Genomic DNA, 23,077 nt, shown 5'->3' on the forward strand with positions numbered 1-23,077 from the left:
CCGGTTTCAAATCGAACACATCGAATCCAAATCGAAACAGATTTTCCCAAGGTTTGCTTTCGGTTAGAGCCTGCGATTTTGTATTTTGTATTTTTTTTGTTTTTTTGATTTTTTTTAACATTTTTTTTTTCATTTTGATTTATCAATTTTTCATTTTTAGTAATATTATCTAACTAATATTATAAATATTATTTTAATTTATAATATATTACACTGTTGGATACGAAGCTGATTATATCGTAAAATCTAAGAAATATGATTTAGATATTATATTTTAAATTTTAGAGATATGATTTAAATATTATTGACATAAGTTTAACCTATAAATATTCATATATTTTCACTTTAACAGATGTCTACTTATTTATAGTAAAATTCCTGGTTTGGCAGCGCCCCGAGATTTAGATCATCGTGATCGAATTGGATTACCAAATTATTGTGTTATTGTGTCCTTGTTTGTCTCTACTTGATTTTCTAAAATTTCTATAACAAGTGGTATCAGAGTCTGGTTCGTTGGTAAGATGAATTGAGAGGAATCGGACATTGGGTCGTTGTGGGAATCCCTTGTGACCTGCGGAGGTGCCTTGTGTCGAAAGTCCCCTGGTAGTGTTGGGTCGGTCCCGACTGGTAGGTCAGGCAGCGGGTCCTTTTGTGATAGGCGGTGCAAGGTTGGCAGGGAAGGATAAGGGTTTCGGCAAACGCAACGGAGGAAATATTTGATGTGCTCTCATATCAAGTGAACCTTAGGTTTGTTTGTGGGAGTCAAGATGGATGAAGTCGAGTAAAAGAAGATCGACAGGAAGACGATGAGTGCGGTTCGACTAACCCTTTGGGAGAATGTCTCGACTAAATTTAGATCTGAGTCAAAAGTAAATGATGAAGATCAAAAATGGTCAAAGTTGAAGCTGAAGAATAAGGACAAGGAAGATGCAAGTCAGGTCATATGTTGAAACTGCAAGGGGCACTTGAAACGAGAGTGCGGGGTGCCAGAGAATGATCAGGGTTTGGCAAACACAGCGGAGGAGATATCCGATGCGCTGATTCTGAACATCAGCAGTCCAATGGAGTCATGGATCTTGGTCTCAGGAGCGTCATTCCACTTATGCAGTGATTCGGGAATCATGAAATCCTATACGACAGGTAATTTTAGCGTTGTCTATCTTGCATATGATGAGACATTGAAAATTGTAGGTAAATGAATGATTCGAATCAGAACACCGAATGGTGGGGAGTGGAGATTGAATGACGTGAGCCATGTTTTAGGTCTGAAACGAAATCTGATTTCTTTTGAACAATTGGATGAGGCAGGTTATTCGACAGTTTTTTGGACCTAAGTCGTGGAAGGTAACCTAAGGATCCATTGTAGTGGCCCAAAAAAGAAGAGATGAAACTCTCTACCTGAAGGAAACCATGCAAGACAGAATCAATTCCGTGGCCATAAATAACACAAATTTATGGTATTCTCGTCTCGAACACATAAGCGAGAAGGGGATAGGGAAGCTCATGTCAAAGGGAAGATTGTCAGGTCTCAAGTCCATCGATATTGGAGTATGCGAGGACAATATCTTTGGGAAGCAACGAAAGGTGGTGTTCTCAAAGGATATGAGAGACCTGGAAAATGAAAAGTTGGAGTTGGTTCATACGGACCTGCAGTAACCAACTTTTGTATCGACCATTGGAGGCTCACAGTACTACCCTGTGGTCATTGACGAATGGAGGTATGAGTATATTTCCTTAAGTGTAATTATGATGTTTTTTATACCTTTAAGAGATGAAAAGCACGTGCAGTGGGAATAGTAAGTCGATTTATGAGCAATCCTGAAAGACAATGGGCCTCAATGGATATTTATAGGCTAAACTTATGCCAAGCCAACTCAAATCATATCTCTAAAATCTAGAATATAATATCTAAATTATATCCGTAGATTTTAGGATATGATCAGACTTCATATCCCAACAATCTCTCACTTGAAGACTGATTTCATCTTCCACTTCAACATTTTACTTCATCCGCAATGACAACGTCAAGCCTCCTTCTTCACTCATGGAGGCCCATTCAGGTTGAACACAACCTATAATATATTCATAATTCTCACTTTAATAGGTGTCTGTGTACTTTATAGTAAAATTTATGGCTTGGCAGCGCCCCCAAACGTAGATTATCGTGATCGAACTGGGTTACCAAATTATTGTGTTCTTGTCCTTGTTTGTCTCTTCTTAATTTTCTAAAATTTCCGTAACATATACAAATATCATTATCTTTATATCATACAAAGTTAATTTAATCTTTTTACTGCATCTGATTTCTAAACTTCGTACAAAAAAAAAACAAAATACATAAATATGAGACAGAAGAAGTATATTTAGGGGATGGTTAAAATCAACATAATATTGATTTTTCATAGTAGCACACGTCATATATGCAAACAACCCACATTAGTATTATACACAGCACATGCTATGTATAATAAATGTATGTGTTGTTTTTTTAATAATAACAAGTGTGTTATATACAAGTATGTCATATGTTAAAATCAACTGTTGTGTGTATTGTATAAGATTATAACATGTGTTGTTAGCTTATGTGTTCTATTGATATTATAATATAACAAGGTATCCATTTGTCTTTTAGGTCATTGTACTTAACATTGAAAATATCTTTTTATTTATATAATTTTTTATACAAATGTCATTATTATATTAGTATTATAAGGCACAAATAGAAGTATTTTTGTCATTTTATCTTGATTTATAATACAATTTGATATAATAATTAATATTCAAAGATCAACACATAAAAAGTAAATGGATACCTTGTTATGGGACGGAGGGAGTAACATATACAATGTGTTGTCTGTAATACGGTGTGTTGTTTGTAGTAATATTGTATATTGTTGAGACTATATCATGTGTGTTTCATGTGTTGTATTTGTATTATATTAACATTTACAGTGTGTTATTTATAGTAATATCATGTATTGAATAATAGCACACGATGTGTTGTTCAGCACCGTGTTGTAACCGCCGCCTATATGTAAGGAAAGAGGGCGGGGCGCTGTGCATGTGTAATGAAATAATAATTTATTAGGGCAAAAATATTTATTATTATATACTTCATCTGTCTCATCTACCTTATTTATTTTTCTATTTTCGTTTGTCTCACTTATTCTATCATTTTTATTTTTTGGAAAAGTATTATACATTTTAATCTCATTTTAATTTTTTAATTTATTTTTTAAAATTTTAATTATATTAATTAGTTATCTTAATCTTAATTTAAAACTATTTTTATTAAATAATAATTATTTTCACTAATTCATTTTTTATTATTTATATGACAATTGACATTTTTATTTTTGTATAAATTTATTAAATAAAAATATAATTAGTAAATATAAATTAATTTAATTAATTAACAATAAATATTTTTATCTATGTTTAGAATTTCACATCTTTTATAAAATTAATTTATATTAATTATAAATAAATATATTATTTTATTTACTTTATAATGTAGAATACTCTCTCATTCCCGCCTCATTTCTTTTTTTTTTTACTCAAAATCTCTCTCTTTTTTTTTCCTATTCAATAAACAAATACTTTTATTTATATTTAAAATTTTTTATTTTTTATAAAATTAATTTAAGTTAAATATATATTTATTTATTCTATTATATCTACAATTTTATTATTTATAAAATAATATTTATATTACATATATTTTATTAAGATATAATATAAAAATATTTAAAATACCAACAATACTATTTATATAAAAAAATAAATAATATCATAACTTATTAATGTACACTACCTAAAAATATTCTAAAAAAATGATTCATATTTGCCGAGGCAAAGTATTTATTTTTTATATAATGATATTCATATGATATATTTTCTCTGTTTCTTAACAAGGTATTCATTTGTCGTTTACATAATTGTAATTAACATTAAAAATATTATTATATCGTATAATTCTTTTTACAAATATCATTATATTAGTGTTGTAAAATGTTTTTGCAATTTTTTTTATATATGTTTTGATATAATAATTAATATTTGAAAATCAATTTTGATATAATAATTAATATTTAAAGATTTAACACTTAAAAAATAAATGAATACTTAATTAAAGGGAATAATATTTTAAATATTTAAATACATGTTCTAATTTATTTAATTATATATATCAAATTTATTTTAAAACTATCAATATAATTAATTACAAAAAAAAAATAATAAAATAATATTATAATTTACTATTATTAATTAATTAAGCATCATTATTTTAAATACCATAAATTGATTATTTTTTATACTTGATATTTAATTTAATTATTTAATAGATTATTATTTTAATTATTTTTTATGCTGTATAACCTAATAAATTATTATTATTTATATTATTTGTATATAATTAATAAATATATGACACGACCCCATTCACACTATACTACTACGCCAATTCAACCTATTTGTAAAGGGTAAACATGCTATAATCCATCTTAATTACTTACATCTATAACAACATGTTCACCTGTTATAAATTTTTGTTTTCAGCAAAACATAACATAACTCAACAGTAACCTATTAATATTTACCAAAATGATCTCAAACCATATCAACAACTACACAATCGACATACTATTTATAACAATACCATACAACTTCTAAAACATACGTAATATAGCACAACGAAAGCAAAACAAGCCACGGTCATGCCCGCAGGTCGTCATCTATGTACACGGTAACTCAAAATGCCTGTAAGAGCGCCATGGCTACTCCAGTCTGTCCACCAAGTCATATATCATCAGGATTACCTACAATGCATAAACTGAGTGAGATTTATAAATCTCCGTAATTAGAAATTATGCATAATGTGAAGTTTATCTCAAAATTCTCACTATGCAGAATGTGCTCTCGTTTGAAATCACCAATTTATTTATGAAATACTTTCCAGGGCCCCTAGACACACTGTTATACACCGGAAGAGCTCAATATCCATATATTCAAATCAAACGGTGGCCTACACCAGGTAGCCTACACCGGGTTTCCTCGTAAGGTTTCCCCGGGTAGCTTCTTCCCAGGTCGCCTCTTCCGAATGCATTGTTTAAGCATTGTATGCAAAGTCACAATAGACGGTGGCCTACACCAGGTAGCCTACACCAGGTTTCCCCAGGTCGCTTCTTCCCAGGTCGTCTCTCCCGCCCTCGGTGTATAATCAGCGGTCAAACATAGTAAAACCATCTTATTTCATTTCAATGCATGATATGCATGTTTAATGAAAATGCAATGCAACATATTTCACAATATACAGATATTATTGAACTCGTTGGTTCAAACCACATCAATTTTGGAGCTCACAGACTCCTTCAACATCAAATGTAGAGTTAGGCTCGACCAGACCACATACAGAGCTCACATACTGAAACCAATTTGTATACGGAGCTCACAGGCTCAAACCACACAATCACATAATATTAATCACAGCTTTCTGATATTCACATATTATCAAACGAACATAAATAACTTACAAAATAATATATTTATGCATTGTAGTTGCAAATGAGTTTCTACTTACCTGAAATTCACCAAAAACGTCAATAATCCTAACTCTTAAAGCCTTTTTCCCGATTTCAGTATTGTACCTAAAAATAATTAATTACAAATATTACCCCAATTTACTAAATAATTATTTCTACTCAAAACTTCCTCTATTTAGTAAAATAGTTATAATTCGTGAACACGAAAAATACCTGAACTAGGCTTTTAACGAATTCGATGTAAAAGTTTTTTTTTTTTTTCTTTTCTTCTTCGCATTTCCTTTCCTCTGCCTTCCTTCTTCTGCAATGATATGAATAAGATGGGGGTTTGGGGATTATTACCCCCACCGCCTTAATTTTATATTATTATTATTATTATTAATATTATTATCATTATTATTAGTATTAGTATTAGTATTCATATTTATTATTATATTTATTTTATTTTTATTTAATTATTATAATTAATTTTCAAAGTGATCTATATTTAACTTACACCATTAGTATCCAAATAATTTACCCAACTTATTTGTATCCTACTAGAATCTCATATACAACACCTAAAATATAAAATATATATTGGCCAATGAGTAGTGAGAAACTCGGGTATCACATTATATATTCAAATAAAATTAAAATTAATTGCTTTTGAATAAAATTTAAATTTTTAGAAATAGAAAATATATTTAAATAAATGAATATAAATTAACAGTACAAGTTTAAACTAATAGTCTCTAAACCTAACCCGTCAATGATTCAAAAGATTTAATTTGAATTTCACATTTTGGTAAACAAAACATACAGTTCAAATTGTTTGGACAAGTATAACTTATGTTCATAAAATGTACTCTATTATTTTCTTAAATTTTTTTATTGTCTTCGTTAAATTTATATACAATTTATTCATATTATATTAAATAATTTTATTCATTTGAATTATATTTCATTTTTAACTTCATCAAAAAATTCTCATACCTAGGAATTAAATGTGAAACTTAAAAAATGTAAATTCTTTTTTTTTTTAAAAAAAAAAATCGATATAAAATTTAAATTTTAAATCTCAATATTATGGACAAATAAAAAAAATGATTATCAATTGATATAGGTTTGAGAGCATTACTGAGATAGAAATCTCATAAATATATTAAAATCAAGAAATTATATATTTATTTTAAATAAAATAAAATAATAGAAAGTAAATTCTGTTTAAATGAGCTTTGATTTTGGAAATCTATTTGGGCTGGCTTGAAGTAGAGTTAGGTAAAGGCTAATGGGCTTACAAATGTCTTTTTAGTTTGTTTGCTAAACTTTTGTCTGTTTATTTATTTCTAATTTTATTAATTTTATGTTAATAAATGATAACATTTTTTAATAAAAAAATGAATAATAAAAATTATATTTTATTTTTATAATAATAAAAAATTATTATTTTTCTATTTGAAAAACGAAAATATTTTTTCTTTAATGATAACAAAAAATAAAATAAAATTTAAATGACATTATTTTTTTTCATTTATTCTATTATTTTTTATTCATTAATAATTTTTTTTGTAGTATTCTTATTTTACTTATACATATCACTTTAATAGCATAATATTACTATTTTTTCATTGATGTAACAGCCAAAATTATATATTTCTTCCGTCCATGTTCAGTTAAAAAAGTATACATATTTTTATTTTGAGAAGTCTAATTAAAAAGTAAATATTTTATTAAATACTTTACTTTTTTTCACAAATATCCTTATTTTACATCACATCATTACTTTTACACCAGAAAGAACAATAACAAAAATATTATTACACTACTTTTAACTACCAATTATAATTAAAATACTATTATTTCTTAAACATACCGCCAAATAATTACTTTCTATGTAGACGGATGAAGTATAATTTATACTCTATTCGAGTAAATTTTTCATTTGTCATTTTAAAATTTGTTTTTATATCATTCAAACTCAAATTTCTACCCGTCTACACTTTAGATTTTAGAATTATATATATTTTCTCACAAAATATCTCATATATACTATCTCCCTTCCCCGTTTGTTAATTATAATGACACAAAAAATAAATGAGATCCAATACTGAAAAAGTATTATTTTTATATAAACTAAAATCAAAATTTTTCAAACAGACAATATAATTATGGTGTATATTTTATTTTGTTTTATTCTTTTAACAAATTATGTGTTGACAGATATTGTAAAAAGAGAAAAAAATCAATTTGGTCAAATTTATCAGTTTCAATATAAAAAATTTTAGTTTATTTTATAAACAATTTCAATCAATTTTAATTTTATTATAAATAATTTTAATTAATTTTGATCTCACCATTAAAAAATTTAACGGAATTGTTGACGTGGACATAACAGAGGTGATTGTGCAGCTGACCTGGAAATTACACACGACCATGTATAATTATACACCACCATGTTGTTACACTAACCTCCGCTATGTCCACACCGGCAATTTTCATTAACTTTTTAACAGTGAGACCAAAATTGATTGAAATTGTTTATAATAAGTTGATTGAAATAATTTATAATTGGACTAAAATTGATAAATTTTTTAATTATGACCAAAATTAATAAATTTTAATTAAATTAGACCAAAATTTTAATAAAAATAATAAACAGCGGTTTTTTCCCATTAGCTGAAGCAGCAGAGCAGAGCAGAGGTTCATTACAAGGAATCCAAGAATAGAGAGACAGGAAAACGATAATCAGGAAGCTCGCGATTCTCCCAATGCATCGTGCCTGCGCCTAATCTACATTACTCTCCAGAAAAGAAAGAGTCGGACAACACTGTGTGTGTATACAAGAATTGGATGGACATCAGTCAGAATCGTATTATCTATTAATTGTTGAGGCATTGGAAGCAAGCAAACCCCAACTCCCCCCAAAGATTCTCTTATCTAATACTTCACGCTTCCGCAACATTAGGTTCTTCTTCTTCGCGTCAGTGTGTTGTGAGGAAACATCCATGGATGATCAGGTGGTGCAGCGGGTATTCCAAGAAGGGGGCCGTGATTTCTACCAGCAGGAGCCTTCAACTTCTTCGTCTTATTCGTCCATTCTCCAGTCTCTGCCGCTGCACGTGGTATGCGATTTGATTTTTGTTTCTATTATGTTTCAATTAATTGGATTGGAATTGCCCCTTTTTCAAAGTGGGGGGATTTGTAGGGATTGAAGATGAATTGGAAAATTGAACTTCAAAGTTTCAAATCCATATGGCTTAAAATGATTGCTAATCGTGAGAATGCTTGCTTTGATGTCAATTAATTACACAAGCAGCTGCCCAGATTCTATATCGATTGTTTATTTGATCTTCTCAATATATGTTAGAAGGTTGAATCTAGAGGTTTCGATATGAGCAGTTCAAAGCTTTCAGATTCTTAAGAATGATGGTTTTTACATTTTGCAGTCTTTTGATCGTGGATACTACTTGCTGGTGAAATCTATTCAAGAACTTAGGTCCAAGAAAGAGCGTGTGGTTACAGTTGGAATTGGAGGTCCTAGTGGATCAGGAAAATCGAGGTCTGTCTTTTTCTACTTACTATCAGTTTGTGGGGGGCAATACATTGTAGATTTGGATTTTTAGATTTTTAAAAGAAGATTTTATTAACATCATTTACTGTGTTTTTTTAATTCTTTCTTGAAGCTTAGCTGAAAAGGTAGCCTCTGTAATTGGTTGCAATGTTATATCAATGGAGAACTATCGCACTGGAGTTGATGATGGGCATGATTTGGATTCTATAAATTTTGATCTTCTAATGCAGAATCTTGAGGTAAGTGTTCTCATTCAATTGCATTATCATGTTCTTTAGAGAAAAGTTATTTCCGTTTGGATATGACACCTATAAGATATCTTTGTTATTGAATAAAAGAAGATAGAATGCAAATTAATGCATTGCTTGAATGATTTTGGTTTAAGTAGTTGATGTTTGAATGCTTATCGATCAACTCTCGTTATACAAACTGTTTCAAAGTGTCAGTGAGGTGTTTTAGTTGCATGTCTTTGGGTGAGATTCCACTTTTCATTTTTTAGTTATTTTAAGTATAATACAACGTCCGCTATTTATCTATCCATTTTGTCATTTTTTTGTAATTGTACTTCCCACTTAAATAAAAAATACCACTATACTATACATAACATTACAAAGAAGGCTATCAAAAAGCAATTGTGTTTAGAGGTAAAAAAGACTTTTTATCCTACTATTGTACTATTTACCTATAAAATATTAATATTCTAAAATTTATCTACAAAAAGCAAATAGATAAATACATAATGGAAGGAGGGAATACAATTTTACTAATCTACCGGTTATGTAACAATTAGTGTTTGTAGACAAAGGAAATGAAAGTAATTTAAATGTAAGTGTATAGAGTAGCAAAGTAACATAAACAAAAAACCTCAATCATTTTTAGATGTAGAGCATAAACAAACAGCTTAATACACTCAGATCTAGGAAAAACAATTTACTGAGTGAGAAATGCACGCATAATGTGTGTAGATTAATTCAAGCACACCTTTAGCGTTGCCAAGAAATATGCCTCACGAAGTTCCCTAGTCTTTGCAACCCCATGCTGAGATGTTTACGTTCTTAAAAAAGACATCGTAAAATTTTATTGGTGTTTGTATTTAGCATGATTGCAAAGCAAAATGAGCTGTTTAACATGTACTCTGTTGAGATGTATGATATAGATCATAATGTCTGCAATTTTTATGCTGCAATAGGACTTGATAAGTGGCAGGGAGACATCAATTCCAGTGTTCGATTTTCAAGAAAGAAAACGCGTTGGTACAAATGCTGTAAAAATCATTTCATCTGGGGTGGTAAGTCTCCTGATTATTGTTATACATTTCTCATCGGGTTTCGTAGTCTAATTCTACACGTTCCTGTTGTAGGTTATTGTTGATGGTATTTACGCCCTGCATGCAAAGCTACGTTCTTTGCTGGATATAAGAGTTGCAGTGGTAAGTTTGTATTTTGCATCAATTTAGCATGTATAACATGTCCCAACCCTAATTATGTTCTGCCATAATACTTTCAAATTTGGTGAGAATAAATACTTCAACGGGTCTGATTAATCTTTGTTTCTATGGTGAATTAGGTTGGTGGTGTTCACTTTAGTTTACTTTCCAAAGTTCAATATGACATAGGAGAGTCTTGTTCGCTGGACTACCTCATTGACAGCATTTTTCCACTCTTCAGAAAGCATATTGAGCCTGATCTTCATCATGCTCAGGTTGGCATTCAGTATCCCATACGCTTAATATTTTATGATTGTATTATTCTCATCCTTGAATGTTTTGCATTTGTAGATCAGAATTAACAACAGTTTCGTTTCGTCATTTAGAGAGGCAATTTACAAGCTCAAATGTAAAAGCGAGGTATGTTAGCATTGATTGTTTGAGTGAGAATGTCCTTGATTTGAATTGTTATCTTGGTAAACTCTTCTGTAACTGTTAATTGATCCCACGTTCGGAACCTTCTTAATTTTGAATTCATTGTCTGCCAGTCTCACAGTGGACGGGCTGCCTACATTTTTCATGGAAAGGATACACAAATAGACAAGTAAGCTGTTTGATCTGTGGAATTTTACTGCTTTAGATGTCCATGAAGATGGTCAATTGCCATTTTATTTGTCATTTTGTTTCTGTTAGAAGAATCTGAGCTTGTGGATTTTTGCTTCAAGTTTTATTGAGATGTATTTGAGACCACCTTCTGCGAGTGAAGAAGCACGAATAAATGATTGGATCAAGGTGCGGCAATCTGGTATTAAATACTACCTTTCGCTGGGTGATCAAAGGCTTGTTGACAAATATTTCATCATCCGTCCGAAGGCAGAATTTGAGGTAATTTCCCTCTTCCTTGTGATTGCTCTTACCTTATACAGGAAGCATATCCTTTGAATACTTTTGACTGAAAAGCAACCATTCTGCTCTCACCACAGAGCTGTGTTTTTTTAAGCTTGAATACCTAAGAATAGATCTGTTTTCCGATGTGTGGGGCAGAGTGGAGAACATATTTTGAAGATGCTCATTAGAAATTAAAGTTTAAATGCCATTGCAACTTAGCTTCAAAACTTGGGAGATATACATCACAATATTACACATGGATGTTCATTATATGCACCATAGCCCTGTTGTTATTCTTTTCACTCAACAGACCAAAAAAAAAAAATTCTAGTCCAGTCGTGGATGGCATCCCCTTTCCTGCCATTGATCACTGCACCTATGTTTTATATTTCTACTGATGTTTGATGGGCTGGAAAGAAAGTAAAACAAGAAGTAGTTGCGTATACTACATGACTATCTGTGATGAGTTGCATTTTTTATATCGTGTTGTTTTCATTTAAAGAGATTAAACCAAGGACCATGACAAGGGTGTGAGATCCTTGTTAACCTATTGCATATTGGTCTGGATAATCCACAGTATAGTAAGTTATAAAATCATAGTGCTCAACAATGCAAAATCGACTTGCTGCACTTACATTGTAATATATGATAGCTAATTACTTTTGTCTGGCATTGACAACCACTATCAAAACTCAATAAAACCTTCTGTAGCAGATGCTGTAATATATGTTTAACTTCTTGTGGGACAGCAATTTGGAATTTATTGATGCAACTATGATTAAATTAGATGTGCGATGATTCTTATTCATACTTCTCTTGTTAATTGTTATTTTGCAAACTTGTATTTTTGTTGTAATGAACAAATGGACATAGATACATGCTTAGTATTTTGAAATTACATTTATGAATTGTATGAAGAAGTTTGAATTCTTGAAGTTGTAAACTAGTTTCACTGTTTATTCTTCATTTTTTCCTGATATAAGCAGGAAAAGGTGTTTAATGTTATGTTTTTCACTATTTTGAAAATTTCTCACTTGTAAAAAGTTCGAGTTGCATATTTCATATTCTTATTGCATACTTCTTTCATATTACCGTTTCAAATTTTCATGTACTTTAGTGGAGCTTATTCAATGTCCCCTGGAGGAACTTTCATATTTCCAGGTTTATTGCCAAGTGAACAATTCAAGAACATTATATTGCCTCAAATCTTCAATTACTAAATCTATAAAAATGTCTTATGCTTTCAAATGATGAATTGAACCATTTAATTTGTTTAACTTGCATTCCTTGTGGTTACTGATACTTCCATTTCTTGCCTCTGAGTGTTACTCACTCTGCTAGTGTTGTTTTACAAACTGCTAGTGTTTCTGTTTTACCGACTTTCTGTATAGAACATTATCTCCAAATTTTAAATTGTAAGCCCATTGCATTTAACTCCCAACAATTTATTAAACTGTAGAGTTTGTGATGGATATGGTTATATGCACTATTTAAAAGTTGTATTACTATATCAGGTTGGCCGGATGACTCTTGGGGGTTTGCTAGCCTTGGGATATACAGTGGTTGTTAGCTATAAAAGAGCATCAACTACAGTCACAGATGGCAATCTTTCAGTGTCGTTGGAAACAATTGATGCTCTTGGAGAAACCTATTTGGTGTTCAGAGGCACCAATAGAAAAGTATTCTCTTTTCTCTTTGCAATCTAATGGATTCTGAATTTTGCAATTGAACAAGAATTGTGTTTTTTATTATGTTTGCCAGTTTCTTTTATTCTTAGTCATGCCTGTGATAATGTTTTTAGCTGTAATCCCACTGTCTAGAGTCATTTAGATAGATGGAGTGTTGTCAGTGCATTCAATCAAGCATATTCTCCCCTATAGACTTAAATATAGCATTCATCCTTAGTAATTATAGTTTACGTCAGGTTCTATTGCCTTTCATCACACGAAATCCACTTTTTGTTATGCCTTTCATGGTTTTAACTGTGGCATAATACATAGCAGAGCCTTGATTTAATAGTGAGGGCTAGTATTGACTTGAGCTTATATTTGATTTGGTTAATCCCTTGTGCAGATAGTTGGGACTGAATCATCAAGGCTGGGCATCAATGGGCCATGGATTACAAAATCGTATCTCGAGATGATCCTTGAGAGACAAGGTTTGAACCTCAATTTGTAAACACACACACTCAGTGCAACAAGATTTCCATTTTTAGGTGCTAATTCATCTACACGAGTTTCTGTTTTTATAGTTATATTAATCATCAGTTACACCACACTTAAATCTGATTTGACATTGGCAATATTTCTAATTGGTCAATACAACTTTTAGGGGTTCCACGGCTTAATACACCACCACCGGTGTTACAAGCATCTCCTGTTGCAACTCAAGAAAGGTTGGTTTCAGCCCCAAAGCCACTCCGCATAACTCCAAACCTGGTCAATCGGTTTGAGGATTTATCTCTGCCATGGACTCGATCACCTACAAAATCTAAGATGGAACCTTTCATGGCAACATGGCATTTTATCTCTTCAGATCCTGTCACATCTGAAGGATCTCTCAGTGGTATGTTTTTATGCCATAAGTAACAACATTTACCGAGTATTTTCTGAATGAAGTCATCTGCATCAAAATTTACTTGATGAACTAGATTATATTTGTGAATTTGGCTTTTTATATCTTTGTCCTCTAGATAGATTCTTCTCATAAAACAACCACAGGTCCTCCCTCTTCCAAGGACAACCTACGACTTGCTCCAATGCCCGACTCATACGACTTGGATAGAGGGCTGCTTCTTGCTGTACAAGCTATACAAGTATTCTATTACTACTACAGATGGGATCTTTTTACTTTTTGAACTAATGGTGTTTTAATCAACCTGCCAAAATTTTCATGAACATGAAATCAAATGTGCGTTAACTGTTGCAGGCATTGCTGGAGAATAAGGGCCTACCAGTTATAGTCGGAATTGGTAAGATGGACCCATGTCATATGCATGTATAAAATCTTTGGTGCAGTTAATACTAAAAGCAGCTTGCATCTACTGAAGTGTGTTGGTGAAAAGTGTTTACTTGTCCCCTTAAGATCTTCTGAAGATCATCAGGGGAGAGAGTGTAGCTTTTGGAATAAAAATTGCTAATCTTACTTGAAAAAATGATGTGATAAGCTATTTAGAGGCATGACAAATCAAGTATATCTCAAGTTTATATATTGATGTATTTCAGATAAGATTACTGCAGAATTTGGTGATTGAACAAATAATGACAAGTGATTCAGTTGTTTCATAATGCTGTAGTAAAGTATTACTATTTTGCATTAGCTTTCAGTCTGAGTATAAACCAGAAATATGATGACAAGAGGTGCAGACATCTGATATAGATACAGTAGAACTGATAGATTGACCTTATAAATAATCTAAATGTTGGGGCAAGGTTGGGGTGAGGTATAGTGCTTTCTTTGACCCCAACTGAGAATGTAAAGTTAGGCTTGTTAGCATAATTCTTTCTTGGTTTATCATACACTACTTACAGTTTTTGCTGTTGGGTCTGAACTTAATTGTCTGGTTTTTAAAAACCAACTGGCTTCTCTAAACTATTTCTTGTGTTCTTATCTGATAGCCTTTCATATGCTGTGAAAACTTGAACTATGCATATGGAATCTGACTCTTTAAGTTTCTTATATTACTTCATTTTCTGCTTAATCTTGTTGTAGGAGGTCCAAGTGGGTCGGGGAAAACGAGCTTGGCCCGTAAAATGGCAAATATTGTTGGTTGTGAAGTTATCTCGCTTGAAAGCTATTATAAATCTGAACAAATGAAGGATTTTAAGTACGATGACTTCAGTTCTCTTGATCTGGCTTTACTGTCAAAAGTACGCATTTATTTTCCCTTCCTTTATGTATTCTATATTATTAAAGAAATGAATTTTATTTACTTATGCTTTTTTCCCTCGTGGTTTGTAATCTAGAAATAGATGCATGACTTATTTGAGTCTTGTATGCGACTCTGATCTCCACAGGCATAATACAACAAACCTATCACATTTTGCAGTTTGATGTTTTGTATTCGTGGTTTTAAGTGGTTAAGCATCATTGAATCTCTCATCTATATATAGAAGATTTGATAATGAATGTAACATGGTTAGTTATGATAACTTGTAGTAAGGTGAAATGTTTTAGTGACAGCTCAGAAGTGTTTTTTTTTTTTTTTTTGTTTTTGACTGGATGCCTATTTATTTCCATCTACATATATATATATATATATATATATATATTTTTAAATTCAGCTAATTGTTTCCCTGGCCCTTTTCACGAAATACGAACACAAAAAACCCATGAAATTTTCTAGAAAAAACGAATTGTTTGATCAAGTCTTCTTGTTATGATGGTATATAGAATTTTCCATTTGGTTTTTGGTTTTTGGATCTTTCCTTTTGACAATGTGTTTATGATCCATGGTGAGAACCATTATAAACTTATATTTTGTAGATAAACATCTATGTTGATGATGTTAAGTTCTACGATCCCCCGGCTTGTAAAACTATTGAATTATGTGTTCTGTTGCAGAACATTGATGACATAAGAAACTGCTATAGAACAAAAGTACCTGTATTCGATCTGGAGACAGGTGCTCGCAGTGGTTTCAAAGAGCTTGAAGTTTCCGAAGATTGTGGTGTGGTATGATAAATAATTTTTGTTCTTTAAATATTGTGTCGGCGGATCCATTCGTTTACTTTTCTTGTTTAGCATAATAACAAAGGTATAATTGTTCATAATTCTCCCGTGGTTTCAAAATTCAATGTAAAATCTCCCCATACTTAAAAATTGTATGACGTTCCTTTTATACTATAAAAAACGTTGGATAAAACCCTACGACCATAAAACCTCCCTTGTGTGATAAGAAGATGATTTAATATCTATATTTTTTGCATGACGGGGGTTTCATGCAACATTTTTTAAAGTACAAGCGAGCACCGTACAATTTTTAAAGTAAAGTGAAAATTTACTGAATTTTGAAACCCCAAGGGAGTTTTGAACAATTTTGCCTAATAACAAAAGTTATTAAGATAACTAGTGTAGGAAGTGATAATATTCGAAGGTTTGTATATATTGATGTTATTTGAGTAAATGATCATTCATTAATGTTAAACCATTCTTATTTATTTCATCATATATGGTCTAAAGAGGATGACGATTCTTTTTCTCAAAGGTAATCTTTGAAGGCGTTTATGCGTTGCATCCTGACATCCGGAAGTCTCTGGACTTATGGATTGCTGTTGTAAGTAATGATAAACACAATCCTACTTTAGTTTCATATGATCAGTTCGAAAGTAGTTTTCATGTTCTGAAATAGGTTGGAGGGGTCCATTCACATCTCATATCCCGGGTTCAAAGAGACAAAAGCAGAGTCGGGTGTTTCATGTCCCAAAATGAAGTTATGATGACAGTGTTTCCAATGTTCCAACAACACATCGAACCCCATCTTGTCGAAGCCCATGTAAGTCTTCCATTTGTGTTTCGGATAACACCATTTTAGTTGTTCTTAGATTTTGACTCGGGACATTCACTACGACGCAGCTGAAAATCAGAAACGACTTCGACCCTGTTCTCTCGCCTGAAAGCTCATTGTTTGTGCTCAAGAGTAATAACCATGTAAGCTCTCTTCCCTTCCCCTCCTCAAACATCTGATTATTTTCATTTCATTTGTCGCCGCCTACCCACAGGTTGCATACCAAGACATTCTGAAAATTCTTGATCCTGCTAAGATCTGTAGCTCTGTTCAAAGTTTCATCGACATATACCTTAGGCTATCGGGAATGACAGCTAATGGACCACTAACCGAAAGCGATTGCATAAGAGTTAGAATATGCGAAGGTAGATTCGCACTGCTGATCCGAGAGGTTTGTTTTCAGATTGAAGATTTGTCTCTTCTCTTGTAATTTCATCTCCATTTCGTTTCGACCGTATTGATGCTGCTTATTTGTGCATCTCTTTCCCTAAAGCCTATCAGAGAAGGAGACTTTATAATTCAACCGAAAGTAGATTTCGATATCAGCATCAGCACAGTTGCCGGCCTTCTTAATCTCGGGTATGTTCATACCTTTTCTAAGCTCCCTTCCCTTTGTGTTGATCTTTTCATTGTATTGTTATGATTTCAGGTATCAACCGGTGGCATATGTCGAAGCATCTGCCTATATTTACCAAGACGGAAAGGTCTTTCGATATCCTATATTATGAAATTATTGAATCCTAATATCCCTAATCTTACAACCGTGACATCTACATCTAAGGAGCTTCGACACTGATAAATATCGCGCCGTTTCTCTTTTCCTTTTTCAGATTCTTATTGAGATTGATCACTTACAAGATGTCCCGAATGCATACCTTCAAATTAAGGGTGTCAACAAAGAAACAGTTGTAGCTGCCGGTTCTACTCTACAGCTGGATGGTTCCTACACCACAAAGGTCTTGCGCAACATAATTTCTGCTTTTACAACGATACACTAAACCAAAAATAGTATTCTAACCTTGTTTTCATAATTTAAGCTAGCAATCTAACCAAATTCGTCTTTTATCAGAGCTATCTTGAGATAATTCAGGAGAACTTACCGGAAGCCGGGAGGAGTTCAAGTGGGATTCATTCTCAGCAAGCTGCTCGACTGCAAGAACTCGTCGAATACATACAATCACAGGGTAGCAGTTCAGTTTCAGAATCATCTCCAAGTCGAGAAGCTTCTCAGCTGGAAGGCGTAATCGAAGAGATGCAGATGAAGATCAGACGACTCGAAAGATGGCATGCCATTAACACTGTATTCCCACCACCTGCTGCATAATTTTTTTCCCTTTTTCATATCCATTATATGCCATCTGATCTGTAGTAGAGACTCATCCAACCTACATCCCTTGCTGCAGGTTCTTTGGACATTTTTAATGTCGGCATTTGTTGGATATTCGCTCTACCAGAGAAGGCGCCAATAACTCAAACCGACCAACAGACAAATCGTTGGGAATCGGCGTATCTTTGAGATTTTATTTCCAAATGTAAACCACAGATGCTTCTAAACCTCACAAACACACACCTATCTGGACAAAGCATTGAGTAATATGATAATAAACTCATGTAGGATAGAATTCTACTTGTCCGAACACTTGAAGCTAATTGTCACATTTTGATCATTTTATACTTAAAGAAAAAATCACAGTATACAAGAGAATTAAAAGCGTATGTCGTAAATCGTATTTATACATTCTTTAATGAGCATGTATCAACCTTAATCAAAAAAGTATTTCTAGAGCAAGAGATGTGTTGTAACCTGCAGATATGGCAACACAATAGCATTTGTGAAGATCAAAGCTTCAGGGGCAAGAGTTCTTTGGTTTTAGCGTAATAAGAAGCTATGGCAAGTAGAATGATGAGGAGAATAACCCACAGGTTTGTTCCTGCAAAAAATTAGATGAAGTGACAACGAAGTTCTCAAGACACCTACCATACCGAAATGTAAAATAAAATCTGCCGCAAAATGAACATGCCCGTGTTCAAACAGACCCTAATTCATTAAGTACTAAATTGCTGTCAAAAAATTTGATTAATTTAAATCCAGCCAATGTGTCAAGTTCCTTATTCAGCCTTCCTCATCAGGAATATTTACAGTTACTAATTTACTATGTTGCTAAAAAGAATGAAAAACAATGTGGAAAGTGTATTCATGCTAAATTGCTGTCAAAAAATTTAATTCATTTAAATCCAGCCAATGTGTGAAGTTTCTTATTCAGCCTTCCTTACCAGGGTTATTTATAGTTACTAATTAAGTGGTTGCTGAAAAGAATGAAGAACAATGGGAAAGTGTAGACAATGCTTGTTTGCAACTATAATTTTGTGGCATGAATAAGAAGAGTACATACCTCCTTGCTTCTTATCCTTGATCAACGTCACCCTAGCACTGGAATCCAAGGAAGCCGACAGCAAGGCCCTGCCCAAAAGGCATTGAATATATTTAGGCGTGAAAGAGGCGCTCATACAATGTAAATAAAATGGATAAGACTTCGCAACCTTGAATCTGGTGAAAATGCTAACGCTGTTACGAGGCCCAGATGCGCTTTCTTGACAACAGTGTGCACCCGCATGCCAGCAGAGCGTATAATAAAGACATCCCCTTGAATTGTCCCGCTGCAAAGTAAGAGGTTTAAATCGTGAAGGTAGCTTACTTTAAATCATTTTATTGGAAAATAGGGAAGATATCATCTTACTAGGCAAGCAAGCGCCACAATAAGTGATGATATACCTTCGAAGAAGAATAAAAGAATGCCATAAAAGAAGAAGCAAATAGTTGTGATATTCTTACATCGCAAGGAGCTTTCCGTCAGGGGACACATTAAAAGCAGAAATGGGATCTCTGACAATGTGACTTGAACTTATCCTTCTCCAGGTATTAGTGTTCCACTTCACAATACTGCCACCTTTATCTATAAATGATGGGCAGAATCGGTAAGTACTGTTACTGAAGCATCCCCTTTGTAATAAAAACAAACATGTAACATACCAACCTCTCATCGCTGTCGTGTACAGAATCTGATCTGTATCAGCAGCTCGTGAGAATCGACAGAAGCCAAAAATCTCATCCTGGAAGAGGTTAGAAAAATTTAGTCGGTGATTGGCATGGTATGATAACTTATTCACTAGACAATGAAAAATCATTAATAGATTTATTCTACAAATGAACTGATGACTTCATATCCAACATATATGATAAGAAATAAGACGAAAAAATAAAAGAACACCAAATTTTTTAACAACTTATCCATGAGCTAAAAATGTTCTCAGAAGCGACAAGAAGATGAAGAAAAGCAAATGGTTTCAGGCTTCGTTCGCATATTAAAATCCAGTAAAACGGTACTAAGCCCCCAACACCTTCAGACTTCAAAAGGAAATTATACATTTTCCTTAGGTAGAGTTGCCAAAGATGCTGAAGTCGTAATATCCCAAATCCTTCCAGGGCCACTTCCCACAGAAACAAGAAACTTCCCGTCCGAGCTGAAAGTGAAAACCCAAGGGCATTAAGTGAAACTTGAACTAGCATAACAGGCTGCCTTATGTGAGTGTAGATGCAAATTTAAAGAGAACCTGAAATCTAAATCCTTCACAGAAGTATGAGCATTGTCCTCGTTGAGAATACATTCCATGATCGGCCACTTAAAAACCCTAAGCTTGCCATCCTGTACTGCAGCAATATGAGATAATCAAAAGAACATGTGTCGATTGCATAGTATGCATAAAGATGCATAAAGCGCAGCTAATAATTAACATTTCAAACTTTTAAACATGCAAACAACAAGGGATGCAAACCTCATTGAATCATGCTTTGAATGATTATTACCAGGATGCACCACAAAAGGTGGTTTGGGGTGGAGGGGTGGAATATAACTAAGTAACAAAGGGATTCACAACTACCTAAAATGAAAAACCAATATAGTGCTTCATTTTGAGTCACAATGGGAAGTATTCGCACAACAAAGGTTCAAGTTTTGCATTACTAAATGGCATTGTTGAAGTTTTGTAATTCTTTTACCTCACCACCAACAGCAAATAAGTTCCCCTCATCATTAAAAGTCGAAGACAATTGCTGCCCAACATCTTCCAATTGCACAAGGACTCTTTCCGATGGTATCAAACTCAAAGCAGGTTCATCCGTGTTTGTGCCAGAATCCCACTGAAACAACCTTCAGGAATACCCATGGATTTAAAATCAAGTAAGGAAAGTCCATGCAGTATATATTGTCATGTGAGGGAGATATACACACACACACATATATATATACAGTCCCTAATGGCTGCAAAGCAACACTAAATTTTGAGCACACAGAAATATAATCATATAAGACATCTTTGGGATTAATTACACTATTAGTTAATCACATAATTTGTGGACAGAAGCATAGACCAACAGTGCTAAACCCCAAATCCGAAGCAGTGCTTATCTTAACACATGATCCATCAAACTAAGAATAGAAATTCGCTCAAAAGAATCACAAGAAACATCCTTGACAAAGAAGACCATCCTAGCAAGATCGCTCACGACAACAAAAGGAGGTGAAGTATAAACAAAATGTACGAATCTGATCATATCTTCATAATTCTAACTTCTATAATGATAGAGTTAATACCTCCAGGCTATGGAAAACTCGTGAGCTGAAACACTAGATCATATCAATTCACTATTAGGATAACCAGCGATGAGTGTACCTGCAACTCTTGGGAAATGAACAAACAATGCCTTCTGATCCAGGATGTACGGCAATTCTGTATGGCAGATCACTGGCAGTTCCAAGTTTTGCTACCTTTATTGTGGAAAAATCACAACATTGTAAATAACCACAAAATGGAAGGGAGAATGATAATCCTCAACATTAGTTCAAAAAATACAACAATACATAGATATCGCTTTGAAGAAGAGTTGTACAAACAATTTCCAACAAAAATTCCCTCAATTCTCTTATAATTGCAACGCTGAAAACTCGCAGGCAATTCTATAAAACAACACCGACATTCTTCCTTCAACTCGATCAGATCAGAATGCATAAAAATAACCACACAATTACTCGAAAACACGAATCAATCTCGAATCTATGGCAAGTATACCAAAACTAATTGAGAAGAGGATACGTCAAATCATGAGTGTCAGTGTTCGTGGATCAAAGCTCACCGGCGGATTAGAGAGGGAATTGGATTCCAAATCGAAGGCCGTGACAAGGAAAGCATTCGGTATTCCACTGGAACCCTCGCCACCGCCGCCGGCGAGGACAACATGGCGAATAGCCGCGGGAGATTCCGATTTGTCTTCTTTCACGGCGGCGGAGGGCGGAACCCACGCCGCGCCATAGAAGGGGACGCCGTATTTCTGGCAGCTCAATTCGTCGTCGTTTTGCCTCACCATTCTTGTCTTCCTCCGCGCAGAACTGTAGCGTGATTTTGCTTGTCAGACTGATTTCGCCGGAGGAACTGGCTGGTTATTTATACTCGACCCAATTGCATCATTCAAATCGGGTCACACCCGAATCACCTATTCAAATACCTGGAACTCAATTTTTGTTCTTTCTTAATTATGATTTGTGAAGCTAATTTGGCTTTACTTATAATTTACTAACCACTCCTTAATTGCTTAAATTTAACTAAGGGTGTGTTTGTTTAGGTGATTTAGTTTTTCTGCTATTAAATTTTTTTTTTTCTTAAAATTATAATATCAAATACTTATTTTAATTTTTTAATGACGTAGAACCGGAACTACTATTTTTGGAATGTAATATACAATGCTAATTATAATTGAAAACAATCACAACTTATATGTATAATTATAAAATATATGTTGTGGTTGATTTGAGGTTTATTTTTTATTATTTTTCTATATATTTACCTCGTAGGATATTTTCGTAATAGTTATGGTTCTCGTGTAATATATATATATATATATATATAAAATAAAAAATATCTTGTAAGAAAAAAAAATAATTTGGCCAATGATGATAGAGACGTATTATTTAATTTAATGTTTTTAAAAAATTTAATAAACAAACACACCCTAACTTACTATTATTGAAATAAAATAATATTTGAATCCAATATTTTTTTCGATAAATTAAAGTTAAATATATATAATATAGATTTTATTTAATAAG

At 32.8% G+C, this 23,077-nt stretch overlaps 2 protein-coding genes across 3 annotated transcripts; one reads left to right on the forward strand and one right to left on the reverse strand.

The window, feature by feature from the left end:
• The first annotated feature begins 8,202 nt into the window (after positions 1-8,202).
• On the forward strand, positions 8,203-18,632 carry LOC127263652 (uncharacterized). 2 transcript variants are annotated; one of them, XM_051292783.1, is made up of 25 exons: positions 8,203-8,647; positions 8,972-9,084; positions 9,209-9,335; positions 10,286-10,384; positions 10,457-10,525; positions 10,663-10,797; positions 10,874-10,942; positions 11,071-11,126; positions 11,248-11,407; positions 12,925-13,089; positions 13,484-13,568; positions 13,742-13,975; positions 14,107-14,225; positions 14,339-14,381; positions 15,122-15,279; positions 15,974-16,084; positions 16,617-16,685; positions 16,761-16,904; positions 16,985-17,059; positions 17,131-17,307; positions 17,410-17,495; positions 17,566-17,620; positions 17,747-17,872; positions 17,986-18,216; positions 18,320-18,632. In XM_051292783.1, exons 1-25 carry the CDS (start codon positions 8,531-8,533, stop codon positions 18,383-18,385), a joined length of 2,889 nt encoding a protein of 962 aa, XP_051148740.1. In that variant the 5' UTR covers positions 8,203-8,530; the 3' UTR covers positions 18,386-18,632. The 2 variants fall into 2 exon arrangements, with proteins under 2 accessions (XP_051148740.1, XP_051148741.1); XM_051292784.1 differs by having other exon boundaries at positions 14,131-14,225.
• On the reverse strand, positions 18,557-22,401 carry LOC127263653 (SEC12-like protein 2). The gene is made up of 10 exons (XM_051292785.1): positions 22,108-22,401; positions 21,648-21,742; positions 20,974-21,124; positions 20,529-20,620; positions 20,342-20,438; positions 19,952-20,027; positions 19,750-19,870; positions 19,458-19,574; positions 19,310-19,377; positions 18,557-18,847 (listed from the first exon to the last, which is right to left on the reverse strand). Exons 1-10 carry the CDS (start codon positions 22,336-22,338, stop codon positions 18,756-18,758), a joined length of 1,140 nt encoding a protein of 379 aa, XP_051148742.1. The 5' UTR covers positions 22,339-22,401; the 3' UTR covers positions 18,557-18,755.
• Positions 22,402-23,077: the final 676 nt, after the last annotated feature.

The sequence above is a fragment of the Andrographis paniculata genome, unplaced genomic scaffold (assembly GCF_009805555.1).
Source record: "Andrographis paniculata isolate CXL003 unplaced genomic scaffold, ASM980555v1 Contig69END, whole genome shotgun sequence".
Lineage (NCBI taxonomy): Eukaryota > Viridiplantae > Streptophyta > Magnoliopsida > Lamiales > Acanthaceae > Andrographis > Andrographis paniculata.

Excerpts from the sequence above, each read along its gene's own strand:
- LOC127263652 (XM_051292783.1), top strand. The coding sequence starts at position 8,531 with ATGGATGATCAGGTGGTGCAGCGGGTATTCCAAGAAGGGGGCCGTGAT. Across the intron at positions 10,385-10,456 it reads AAATCATTTCATCTGGGGTG|GTTATTGTTGATGGTATTTA; the intron begins GTAAGTCTCCTG and ends TTCCTGTTGTAG. Across the intron at positions 10,943-11,070 it reads AGCTCAAATGTAAAAGCGAG|TCTCACAGTGGACGGGCTGC; the intron begins GTATGTTAGCAT and ends ATTGTCTGCCAG.
- LOC127263653 (XM_051292785.1), bottom strand. The coding sequence starts at position 22,338 with ATGGTGAGGCAAAACGACGACGAATTGAGCTGCCAGAAATACGGCGTC. Across the intron at positions 20,028-20,341 it reads CAACTCTACCTAAGGAAAAT|GATGAGATTTTTGGCTTCTG; the intron begins GTATAATTTCCT and ends AACCTCTTCCAG. Across the intron at positions 19,378-19,457 it reads GCATTTTCACCAGATTCAAG|GGCCTTGCTGTCGGCTTCCT; the intron begins GTTGCGAAGTCT and ends CCTTTTGGGCAG.